General features: G+C 42.5%; 1 protein-coding gene across 1 annotated transcript in view; it reads left to right on the forward strand.

The window, feature by feature from the left end:
• The window catches only part of TXNDC5 (thioredoxin domain containing 5), a 30567-nt gene that overhangs the window by 13544 nt on the left and 3945 nt on the right, over positions 1 to 13078 (forward strand). The window contains exons 6-8 of the mRNA XM_066623158.1: positions 3175 to 3261; positions 7787 to 7930; positions 8809 to 8894. Of these exons, the coding sequence (XP_066479255.1) occupies positions 3175 to 3261; positions 7787 to 7930; positions 8809 to 8894 (317 nt within the window). The remainder of the gene's footprint in view (positions 1 to 3174; positions 3262 to 7786; positions 7931 to 8808; positions 8895 to 13078) is intronic.

Below are 13078 nucleotides of genomic sequence, written 5' to 3' on the forward strand. Positions count from 1 at the left end.
CCCGGCCTCCGATGCTTGGCGGTCACAAGACTGCTGAGCCACAGCACAGTGAGTGAGGGTGGGGAGGAGGGCGGAGAGAGGGTGGGGGTGGAGAGAGGGTGGGTGGGAGGCGTGCTGGGGGAGAGAGCAAGGAGGCAGAGAGGTGGGTCTGTTGGAGCTCTGCTCCACTGGATCCTGTCCATTCATGTAGGTCAACTCAGACCTGCACCAGTAATCTTGCTGATGCAAATGCATATGGATCCATGCAGATGGATTATGCACTGCCAATCCCACTCCTTCTCCTGGCCCAGTCTACCACCCAATTCAGGTCTGATGGGTAGTGTGTCCTTATCCTCAGTTTCATACTGGCTTTCAAGATACATGCATTGCACATTCCCTTCTGTCTGTTTTTGTGATGTGTCAGCATTCAACAGTTTCCTGCACTACCACACTCTCCCCCCCCCCCCGCAAAATCACATTCCTCCTCTTCCACTTAATACCACTGGTTTATTGATACAGCTAGAATGTTTGACACTTAATTAAATTGGATAATGTTGTTGTTAATTGTTATTTATTCTATTTGATCATGATGCCACCCAACTTTTTCATTATGGTATTAAACATTAGGGTGATTTTTTTAATGTGAACTTGGAATGACTTTGAAACTACTTCAGATTTTTCTCATTTAAATTAATAATTGTACCCATTCAAATTTTCACTATAAAGGCCATTTTCAGGAATAATTAGGTAAGGATAACAAGCGAAGAGTATACAGTCAACCCTCCTTATACGCAGGTTCAACACCTGAAGATTTGATTCAACGTGGGTGCTGAGCCCATGTTTGGAGGTCTTCAAGAACCTCCTGGACATGACCAGAAATGCCTTGTGGTTGCACCTGGGAGGTGTTCTGAGGCACTGAGAGATTCAGGGCCTCCGAACACCTCTTGGATGTGACTGGAAAGCACTTCCAGTTGTGTCTGGCAGATCTTGTGAGGCCCTTCCGTGGATTTTATTATCTACAGAAATTGTTATCGGTGAGGAGTCCTGGAACGGATCTCCTGCGAATACCAAGGGCCCACTCTATATAAAATGTATGTTATTTGTTCTCCATTATTTTCTTCTTCTTTTTCTGCTTGTGGTACTCCTGCTACTTCTCCCTCTTTGCTTATGCATTTTCCTCCTTCCTCTCTTTTTCTCTAGTTTCTGCTTTTGATGCTGTTTTCCTTCTTATTCAATCCTTTTGATTCTTTTTTTTTTTCTTGAAGTAACAAATGTTCAATTCTCTTCTTCTTACCCACATTTTAAGTATTCTTTTTCTCTTCTGGTAGTGACCATTCTTGCCTTAAGCTATTTCTGCCCGATGTTGCAGATATGCAGCAGGGTCCAAATGTGTACACCTGTGCGCCAGGCAAAAATGGGTTAAAGAAGCTGCTGTTCCCCAATTCTGGAAAATTGTTTTTGGATTCTCACCTTTTCTTTATCACTCTGTTTCTCTTTTTCTCTTCTCCAGACTACTTGAGCGACTTGTCTGTTCCCAGTGCCTCAATTTTCTTCCTGTGAATTCTCTTTCAACTGATTTTCAATTTCTACTGAGACTGTTCTGAATAAAATACCTAATTATCTTCTACATGAAACTGAGAGCTCATATCTGTTTTTACTTTTATCTTTTCTTAGCTTTTGATACAGGTGACCTGTCTGCTCCTGAATTCTCTTCATTCTTTGAGGTTTGATGGCACTCGTGTTTCTTACTTTTCTCATATCTCATGAATCATTCATTTAAAAGTTGCCATTTATGGTTCTTTTCCTTTTTTCTCTGTTGCTGTCCCCAGGACTTTATTTGGGGACTCTTTTCTTTTGACTCTATATACTCTAGCTCTTGGTAATGAAATTTCCTCTTTTGACCTGCACTGTGGTGATATCCAGTTCTACCTCTCTCTGTTCTTACTAAGAGCGTAAGGAGAAGCTTTCTGTGTCGGACTGAGTGTCCCTAGTCCATGATTCTGTTTTCCAGTGTCTAACCAGATGCTTTGATAAGCCTGCAAGTAGGGGGAAGACAGGAGTCCTCCCCACTCTTGCTTCCAAACAAATGTTTTTCAGAGTTATATCTGAAAATGGATCTCTAAAACTTCCAGCTATATCTGTTTAGAAGTTAGATCATTGTCTCAAACTTTGTCTAAACCTTCCTTTTCATCTTCTCTTTCAGTCAGCATCCTCACTCTTCATTCTTCTCAGGAAGTTAAGAGCTTGGGTGTTATCTTTGATTCTCCTTTCTCTTGCTTGGCTTACAATACTGCTCTAGCTGAGGTCTGTTGGTTCTCTCTTAAAATACTTTTAGAATGTGCCCTTTCTGATCTACTGATGCTACTAAAACCCTTATTCATACTCTCTGTTCCATGCTGATTATTGTAATGTTTTGCTTACCAATCTTCCTGTCTTTGAATCTGAAAGCAATGTCTCTATTCTCAACTCTTCCGCTTGCTTTAATATTTCTGTTTTTGCATTTTAATCATAATTCATCTGTATGTTGGCTTTCTCTGTTGCCCCATATTAAACATAAGTTTCTTCAGACTTCTGTCATCTGTCTTCACTGTTTTCTAGCTATTGTTCTCCTTGGTCCCGTATTCATCAAATATTAATTTTCTTACTAAACTTCCACTGCCTTTTGCTATGTTGTTATGTCTCATCTGCCTTCATGTCTCTCTTATGGTCTTTTATGCACGAAACTCTTTAGATAGTCAACAGGCCTCCACCTTGTTCTACAAGAAATTATTAAAACAAAAGTTTTATTTCTCTTGCATTTCCCTTATGATGATGTTTCATTTTGACTCCTTTGATTTAATTGTACAGCTCTTACTGCGACTCCTTTTCCTTCCTTTTAGTCTTACCCAGTAAGTGCAAAGTTTTCACCCTCCCTCCAAGTCCTCTCTCCTTTTGTTTCATAGTTTTAGCTGTGAGCTTGCAGGTAGTGAGATGTGCATTTTTTAAATCTACAGTGCCTAATATATGTTAGCCACTTTTGTAAATAATAAATTATGATGATATACTACTTCGGCTCTGCTCTTGGGTGTGTATGTGTAAATATTTTGAAGGATTAGTTCTACAGCTGTCACCAGTGAAAGCAGACTTTACTCTGTGAAATACACTGTGACTGTTTACTTGATACTTTTAAGTTATTTTAATTATGCTAAATTCTAGGTAGACTGTACACAGCATTATGAAGTCTGCTCAGCAAACCAAGTACGGGGCTATCCAACTCTTCTCTGGTTCACAGATGGAGAAAAGGTAAGGTTATTATAAGCTGATCCTGTTTATGAAATGAGAACTGTTTGTTCATTTAAGTGGCAACTTTGACTAGATTTCCTTAGAGATAGGGTTTTAAAAAATTATTCTTTTGTACCGTCTAATTATTTGTTTTGGGTTTATATTTTGTTTGTTTTTATTGTGTTTTTTTAGATCAGTGACAAGAAATATGAGAATTATATGAAATTACCTTTAGGCCTGTTCCAGACCTCTGGCTTTATGACAGTGAAAAGCCTGATGAACTAGTTGATGAGATTGAATTTTTATATAACCACAGAATATGTAAGCTGCAAACTGCCAAAAAGAACAAATGTTCTTTGTTTGTAAGGAGCCTGATCTTGCTTAATGCTGGATTTAAAAATACACCCAAATTCCCTTTCTGAATGTTGGTTTCTATACAGAGATGTTGAAGGAATGTCATGATACTTTCTTTAGACAAGGTGGATAAGGAGAACTTGCTCCAAGCAACGTAGCTTTGAGTCCTTGAGGGTCTTTTTCGCACAGTCCATGAGGATCATAGCCAGGCATGGAATTTGCTTTTTAGAGCACTCATTGGTTTTCTGGCTCTTCCTTTCTCTCTGAGCTGCAGAAATTTCTTCCATCTGTTGCTGCCCAAGTGGTCTCCCTTACAAAACACTCTGCCCTAGGCAACTGCCTAGATTCGTTTCATGCTGATCTTGACCTAGACCAGGGGTTTCCAAACCCCGGCCCGGGGGCCAGATGCGGCCCACTGCGAGCCTCTGTCTGGCCTGTGGCCAGCCTCTTGTCCCCTGAAAGCCTCTGGAAGGTGGCAGAGCAGCTTTTAAACTGATCCCTGGGGGAAGGCCGACAGGAGCCGAGGGGCATCCGGTTCGGGACTCCTCATCCCTATGGGATGAGAATGGGGAGGTTAGAGAACAACAAGACAAAGGCAGAGTAGGAGAAGAAATTGGGAAAGGTAGGGTGATGGGATGTGATAGATGGTTTGGCACAATGAGAGGATGTGGGGACAAAGGAGCGAATAAGCAGCGCATCCTGGGGCATTCCGTGTATAAATGCTTTTATGCGAATGCCCGAAGTCTACGAGCAAAGGTGGGAGAACTGGAATGTCTGGTGACAAGGGAAAATATTGACATAGTGGGCATAACGGAAACCTGGTGGAATGCGGAAAATCAGTGGGATACCGCAATCCCGGGCTATAAACTCTACAGGAGGGACAGGCAGGGGCGTGTTGGAGGTGGGGTGGCCGTTTATGTTAAGGAAGGGATAGAATCCAGCAAAGTAGAGATTGAAGGTGGGTCCGACTCCACCGTAGAATCTCTGTGGGTTAAATTACCAGGCTTGTGCAGCGATGTAATACTGGGGGCGTGCTATCGTCCTCCAGACCAGAAATCTGATGGGGACCTTGAAATGAGGAAACAGATCAGGGAGGTGACAAGGAGGGACAGGGTTGTAATCATGGGGGACTTCAATTATCCTCATATTGACTGGGTCAATTTGTGTTCTGGTCACGATAAGGAAACCGGATTTCTTGACGTGCTAAATGACTGTGGCTTAGATCAGCTAGTCACGGAGCCCACCAGAGGACAGGTGACTCTGGATTTAATATTGTGCGGTACGCAGGACCTGGTTAGAGATGTAAACGTTACTGAGCCATTGGGGAACAGTGATCATGCTGCGATCCGTTTTGACGTGCACGTTGGGGGAAGAATACCAGGCAAATCTCTAGCAAAAACCCTTGACTTCCGACGGGTGGACTTCCCTCAAATGAGGAGGCTGGTTAGAAGGAGGTTGAAAGGGAGAGTAAAAAGAGTCCAATCTCTCCAGAGTGCATGGAGGCTGCTTAAAACAACAGTAATAGAGGCCCAGCAGAGGTGTATACCGCAAAGAAAGAAGGGTTCCACTAAATCCAGGAGGGTGCCCGCATGGCTAACCAGCCAAGTTAGAGAGGCTGTGAAGGGCAAGGAAGCTTCCTTCCGTAAATGGAAGTCTTGCCCTAATGAGGAGAATAAAAAGGAACATAAACTGTGGCAAAAGAAATGTAAGAAGGTGATACTGGAGGCCAAGCGAGACTATGAGGAACGCATGGCCAGCAACATTAAGGGGAATAATAAAAGCTTCTTCAAATATGTTAGAAGCAGGAAACCCGCCAGAGAAGCGGTTGGCCCTCTGGATGATGAGGGAGGGAAAGGGGAGATAAAAGGAGACTTAGAGATGGCAGAGAAATTAAATGAGTTCTTTGCATCTGTCTTCACGGCAGAAGACCTCAGGCAGATACCGCTGCCCGAACGGCCCCACCTGACCGAGGAGTTAAGTCAGATAGAGGTTAAAAGAGAAGATGTTTCAGACCTCATTGATAAATTAAAGATCAATAAGTCACCGGGCCCTGATGGCATCCACCCAAGGGTTATTAAGGAATTGAAGAATGAAGTTGCAGACCTCTTGACTAAGGTATGCAACTTGTCCCTCAAAACGGCCATGGTGCCAGAAGATTGGAGGATAGCAAATGTCACGCCTATTTTTAAAAAGGGAAAGAGGGGGGACCCGGGAAACTATAGGCCGGTCAGCCTAACATCCATACCGGGTAAGATGGTGGAATGCCTTATCAAAGATAGGATCTCAAAACACATAGACGAACAGGCCTTGCTGAGGGAGAGTCAGCATGGCTTCTGTAAGGGTAAGTCTTGCCTCACAAACCTTATAGAATTCTTTGAAAAGGTCAACAGGCATGTGGATGCGGGAGAACCCGTGGACATTATATATCTGGACTTTCAGAAGGCATTTGACAAGGTCCCTCACCAAAGGCTACTAAAAAAACTCCACAGTCAGGGAATTAGAGGACAGGTCCTCTCGTGGATTGAGAACTGGTGGGAGGCCAGGAAGCAGAGAGTGGGTGTCAATGGGCAATTTTCACAATGGAGAGAGGTGAAAAGCGGTGTGCCCCAAGGATCTGTCCTGGGACCGGTGCTTTTCAACCTCTTCATAAATGACCTGGAGACAGGGTTGAGCAGTGAAGTGGCTAAGTTTGCAGACGACACCAAACTTTTCCGAGTGGTAAAGACCAGAAGTGATTGTGAGGAGCTCCAGAAGGATCTCTCCAGACTGGCAGAATGGGCAGCAAAATGGCAGATGCGCTTCAATGTCAGTAAGTGTAAAGTCATGCACATTGGGGCAAAAAATCAAAACTTTAGATATAGGCTGATGGGTTCTGAGCTGTCTGTGACAGATCAGGAGAGAGATCTTGGGGTGGTGGTGGACAGGTCGATGAAAGTGTCGACCCAATGTGCGGCGGCAGTGAAGAAGGCCAATTCTATGCTTGGGATCATTAGGAAGGGTATTGAGAACAAAACGGCTAGTATTATAATGCCGTCGTACAAATCTATGGTAAGGCCAAACCTGGAGTATTGTGTCCAGTTCTGGTCGCCGCATCTCAAAAAAGACATAGTGGAAATGGAAAAGGTGCAAAAGAGAGCGACTAAGATGATTACGGGGCTGGGGCACCTTCCTTATGAGGAAAGGCTACGGCGTTTGGGCCTCTTCAGCCTAGAAAAGAGATGCCTGAGGGGGGACATGATTGAGACATACAAAATTATGCAGGGAATGGACAGAGTGGATAGAGAGATGCTCTTTACACTCTCACATAATACCAGAACCAGGGGACATCCACTAAAATTGAGTGTTGGGCGGGTTAGGACAGACAGAAGAAAATATTTCTTTACTCAGCGTGTGGTCGGTCTGTGGAACTCCTTGCCACAGGATGTGGTGCTGGCGTCTAGCCTAGACGCCTTTAAAAAGGGATTGGACAAGTTTCTGGAGGAAAAATCTATTATGGGGTACAAGCCATGATGTGTATGCGCAACCTCCTGATTTTAGAAATGGGTTATGTCAGAATGCCAGATGCAAGGGAGGGCACCAGGATGAGGTCTCTTGTTATCTGGTGTGCTCCCTGGGGCATTTGGTGGGCCGCTGTGAGATACAGGAAGCTGGACTAGATGGGCCTGTGGCCTGATCCAGTGGGGCTGTTCTTATGTTCTTATGTTCTCTGGCCGACTTGACTGAATATGACCAGAGCTGTGCTCTGATTGCATCTGGAGAGTGTTCTGAGGGCCGGAGAGGCTGAGTGAATGAACCCACTCATTCATTTATTCATTCATCTAAGTTCCATCTCTAATTTATTTATTTAAATTTTATATTTAAATTTTTTTCTGGCCCTCAGCATTGCACCAGATATTTCGTGTGGCCCTCTGGCCAAAAAGTTTGGAGACCCCTGACTTAGACCAAACTTCATTGTGATTTACTCCTACATAGCTCAGTTGTGATTGTGGTCTGAACATGTTCAAATTTTCAAGGATATATTTTATGGCTAAAAGGTAACCTGTGGAATTCAGGGAGCCAAGCTAATGGATTGATAAGAAGCTATAAATTGGTTAAAGGTATACTGCAGGAGCTGTTTACTGCAATCAATCTTTAAATGAGATTTTTAGAAATGTTTGCTAAACTAATAAAAATGCACATACTTTTATTGTAGGCTGATCAGTATAAAGGAAAGAGAGATTTGGACTCCTTGAAGGAATATATTGATTCCCAGCTAAAAAACTCCAAAGAAGCCCCACGTGATCCTAAGCCTACTGAAGCCCCATCACCACCTAAAGAAGTAATTCCTGAGGAAGAGGTAGGTGCTAAACTCTGTGTTTTTTTAATAGCACTAAAAATTATTTTTATTGATGGATTAGGTGCCATTCCTCCACCTCCTAAAGCTCTAGCTGTAATAAATATAACAATTTCATGAAACTTTAAAGAAAACAGCAGCATTTAGGCATTCCATTACAGTACTCCATGAAACAATGAATTGTTGACTGTTTAGTTTTATCCTAACCTTATACTTCAGGCTTCTTTCTGAACAAAATTGTTTCATGACCATCTTTTGCGTTAAAGGAGCTATTTGTAAACATAAATATAGATGTCCACTTCCTATTGATCTTCCTGCTTCCTGTTTCCCTTGTGACATCACACAGTTGCCAGGGCAATAAGAGTTACATGATACATTCAGTCTTGAATGGTGATACAGCAAGGAGGCAGGGAACAAATGGACAGGACAGACAGCATTATAGAAAAACAGGAGGTGCTAAAGGAACAAGAAATGTGACGATAAATGAAATATCCAATGTTGCTCTTAGTTTAGGCTGTATTATTAGCATGCTGGATTTTCAAACAGTGTAGCACAAATTGCTGGACAAATGGTGTTAAAAAGTTTGGTTAGTTTAGGTTTAACGTCTACTTTAGTTATAGGTGCATATGTGTTTTCCCTGATTCTGTGTGATCCATGAAGCAAAAGAGCCATTTGTATGGAAATTATGAACTACATGAACTTATAAGGGTGTAGGGGAAAAATATCTCAACATGCAGCATTTGGGCATGTTTGTGTGTGGCAGTCCTGCTCTATAGCAGAATATTAATTGCTTTAAAGTAGCTGGGATTTTGCATCTTTTCTTTAAAGCGGACATGTGGCACTGCGTGAAGTGATTTGACTCTGACTTCCATTTCTTTTAGGAGGGGAAGGTTGTTTCCCTCTCTGAAAAAGACTTCGATGAAGAAGTTGCTAAAGGAATCACCTTCATAAAATTCTATGCTCCATGGTAAGCAGTTTTACATAGGAAGTATTTAGGATACTGATACATAGCTTTCTATGCCCTTTTTGTATATCAGTTCTGGTCTACCTACTTCTGGCTTTGAAATTGGATAATTGTACATTTGTTACTGACTTGGCAATAGATTACGTAATTTGTTCATGTCTTGCTTGAGGTGAACTAAAGTTGCCTGCAGTAGGCCCTTAACTTGGTTATAATTGGTACTGAATTCTAGTATGAATCACATCAGCATGGTAGGGGCTCCTATTAGAGTACAATAGTGTTGTATGACAGGTGACTCGGATTAATAATCTACTGATTAGACTTATTGGCTTGGGAACTCCTTTTCCCTTTGGTTTAGACCCCAAAGTTCAACACACACTCATTTTCTCCAGTGTGCACAGAACCAACCAATGTGCGTAGAACCAAGTTAGCAACCTGGTAACTTGTTCCAGAAAGTAGAGACAGACAGACAAATGACCTTTATTAGGCATAAAACTTGACAGTTGCCTGAGCAACTTACACAAAGATTGCATTCCAGCAGGTCATTGGAACAGAATAAATATAGATTCAGATAAAATTTCCCTCTATTTTACGTTTAGTTAAAATCTCATATAAGATTATCATAATCCAGAAAGTACATAATGTAACAAATGAAAACCTTCTCTAGAGTTCAGGTTTTGGCATGAGACTTTTGTTGTGTATATCTACCTGACAAGCTGCCTCCTTGTGATTATAGGAGCATTCACTGTTTGCTGCTCAGCAGCAGTAACCCTATACTAAGTTGTGTTCTTTTTGATAAAGAATACTTATCCTTTGGAAGAAAAGTAATGGTAGCAAGTTCAATGCCATCCATAGAATTCCAGAAAATGGCTAAAAATTATCTCTTTCATTACTCCAAAACGAGATCCTCATTATAAGTACTTATTATAGCTTCTTGGTGTGCTTGCTTTTTAATAGAACTTTTTGCATGTGTCCAAACGTTGTTGAGCTCCTTTCCCATATCCACTACCAAACCTTTTCCCTGAAGTGTTTGTCATGGCTGAAACTAGGGTATAAAAGCCCAGAACTTTGAGGGTCTATCATGTGTACTTGTTGTGCTGTAAAATATTATCTGGCCTGAATTGCCATTAGAATTGTTCTTTTTTTGTGCTGGTTGTGCTGTGGTAAGCATTGAGAATGAAGCATGTTCTGTTTGGGAAGTATCCAATCTCCTTTGGTTCATTTAGAGAAAGTATGCATCTACACAACAGTATGCTGAGATAGGGACAGGTTCACACACGCATGTATAGCTCCTAATTTCCACTGTACCATTGATACTTGGACAAGCCAGACATGGTATGATGTTTGTGATTTGGAACACCTACTTCTTTTTCAAAAATCGACCAAAGAGAATTTGAATGAGGGCCATATGAGGGGGGGGGACATATTAAAACAAATCATGAAGAATGGCTCTTGAAATGAATTGGTTCCTTCCAAATTGATCATTTGCAATTCATCCCTATGGCCATTCAGAAGGAATCAATGCATTTCAATTGTAATTTTCCACTGTTAGTATTCCTGTGGTCATTAGGAAAGAGCCAATGTATTTTAAATGTTTCCAAAATATTTCTCAGTGACACATTTTCCTGTGCATGAACGGTCCTGGGTGCATGCCAGACAAACATGACCCATTCATGGTATTATGAATTGGGCTGATGGCAGGGAAGCCTCAGGACCCACAAGCCTTAAGGAAAAGGCCAATTTTTGGTTCATCCGAACAACCATCCCCACTCCATGCTAGCTAGCTGGTTTCAGCTTTCTTGTTGTGGAGAATTCCATGACCAGCCACACTTTGCTTTGGTCTGCAGATTTGAATCTGTAAACAAGCCACACCTTGGGAGCATCCTGACTTTGGAGTAAACAAACTCAAATCTTGGCTTCACTCACCAACTTCATTGTAAGCTTTATCAAGACTTTGTAGGGTAACTGAGGTGCAGGCCTCCCAAGCAATCAACTCTTTGCTTCACCTTCTACATGGTGCTGAGCCATAGAGGCATCCATCTCAAGCCAGGGATGAACCATCAGGGGTCATTAAGGCACAGCAAAAAGGTCCTTGATGAGTTTACCCTGCAGTAGCCTCCATGCTTTCCTCTGGGAATTTTGGTTAGAAACAGCTGGGTCACAGATCCCTCATGTTCACTGTTTATCTGCTTGCTGTTGCCGATGTTGTGAATTGCTCAGCTATCTGTAGAACCATGGTACAAGCTGGCACTGAAGACAGGTATCAGACCACTTCCTGCTCTTACCAGCCTTTCTCCCTTCTTCTCTGCATCTTCCTCTGAGCACTATGGAAAGCTGCTGCTCAAACACCCACTGAACTGCCTTCCCTTTCTGCAGCCAGTGCTCCAGTGCTCACTGAGCTGCCCCTCAAGAACCCCTCTCCCCTGGGAAAGCATTCTCGGCTCCCTTGCATTCTTCCTTCCCTGCAACCAGGTAATGCTGTTGCCAAGCCTTCCTGAAAAGGGAATTTTCAAGTTCTCTTTTTGCCCTTTCCCCACCTTTGAACCTGGAAACTACTTTCTCTTTGCACTCCAGCCCCACAATCTTTGCAGTGCTACAAGCTCACCTCAGCAGATATGGTAAACTAGGCTTTTAACAACCTAAGTGTTGGCTCACAAAGCCCCTCTATCTTTTGTGTGCCTCACATGCAGTCAGACTGATGACACATTTAACATTTGTCTTTTCCTTCTTGTGTGTGAGCATCTATCTTTTATCATGTAAGGGAAAGGCCTAGAGGTTTGCCTAGGCCCCATTTTTATGCAGACTCCATTAACCATAACAGCAATTGCTTAGAGAAGCTGACTACAGTTGAGTGTTGCAGTGCTTTTGTGGCCCACTGAAAGGCTCATTCCTTGCCTCTAGGCTTGACTCAGGTTACTGAGAACAAAAACTGCCATGAGCTTTCACCACAGCTAGAATCATGGTGCTTTCTGGATTCCTTCTTTTCTTTTTCCCCAGCCTTTCTCCTTTTACCCTCCCTTCCTGCGACTTCCTTTGTACCGCTACAAAGATTGCACAAGATTTATATACCTCACCTCCCCCCCCCACATGGCTCCCTCTATTGTGTTGCTGTGTTCTTTCTTCACTCCAGTCCTCTAGAAATGGAGACATTCCACATACTTCCTCAAGGGGGTGACATAAGGAAGGATGTGGAACATCTCTGTTCCTAGGGAGCCTTCAGGAAGAAGGGAGGAGAGTGTGGCTCTGCCACACTGCAGATGAAGCTGTCAGGCAAGTGAGTGGGCTGGGGTACGTGCTTTACTGATGCTTCAGTAAGCAGCACACTCTTTAAACCGGCACCTCTGCCTGACCTGAAACAGCAGGCATAGATTCTGGTTGACTGAGTTTGTCGCTCAATCAACTGTTGGAAAAAATGTGGCTTTTATTGTTCTACTTTTTAACAAAAGTTGTCAAAGCAGCTTGCATAGCTAAGGATTGAGAAGATGCCCCATGTACCAAAGGGCTGGCAGTCTAAAAATCAGATTAATATACCATCTTTCCACTGATATGCTTGAGGTGGCTTAACAGAATTACCACTGCAGTGTAAATGTAGCAATAAGCACTGTTAGATCAGTGATGGCTTATACAGGCATACTTGATGCTGTAATCCAGTGATAGACATGAACTGGTGAACCGGTAGGAATGTGAAATCAAATCTCCTTACCTTTTAGAGCAGTTTGCTTCTTGATCTGGTATATTACTGCCTCTTTCATGCTTCTCTTTAATCTGTATACTAGGATTATAAATTACCTAGATCAGTGTTTCTTAAACTGTGAGTCGAGACCCAATTTAATGTATTGGACTTACTGCTGGGTAAGTGTCAGTAGGATTGCAGCCTAGGATTGTTAAAAAATTTCCTGTTTGATGTCACTTCCGGTCATGAGATCACTTCCGGGGGGTCCTGAGAGATTTTCATTCTAAAAAAATGGGTCCTGTTGCTAAAGGTTTGAGAACCACTGACCTAGATATAGATGTATCTCTCTCCATCTGTTCTGTACTCTTACAACACTCTGCTGATGGAGACTTTTGGGAGGTGAAACTATTAGCATGCAAGACATGAGCATTCCCCATGCACTTTATCTATGAAGTTATGATGGTTTAGGGTACCAGTCACCCAGGCTATGCTGGTTTACAGTCGGGTAGCACCAGGT

The sequence above is a fragment of the Tiliqua scincoides genome, chromosome 4, assembly GCF_035046505.1.
Source record: "Tiliqua scincoides isolate rTilSci1 chromosome 4, rTilSci1.hap2, whole genome shotgun sequence".
NCBI lineage: Eukaryota > Metazoa > Chordata > Lepidosauria > Squamata > Scincidae > Tiliqua > Tiliqua scincoides.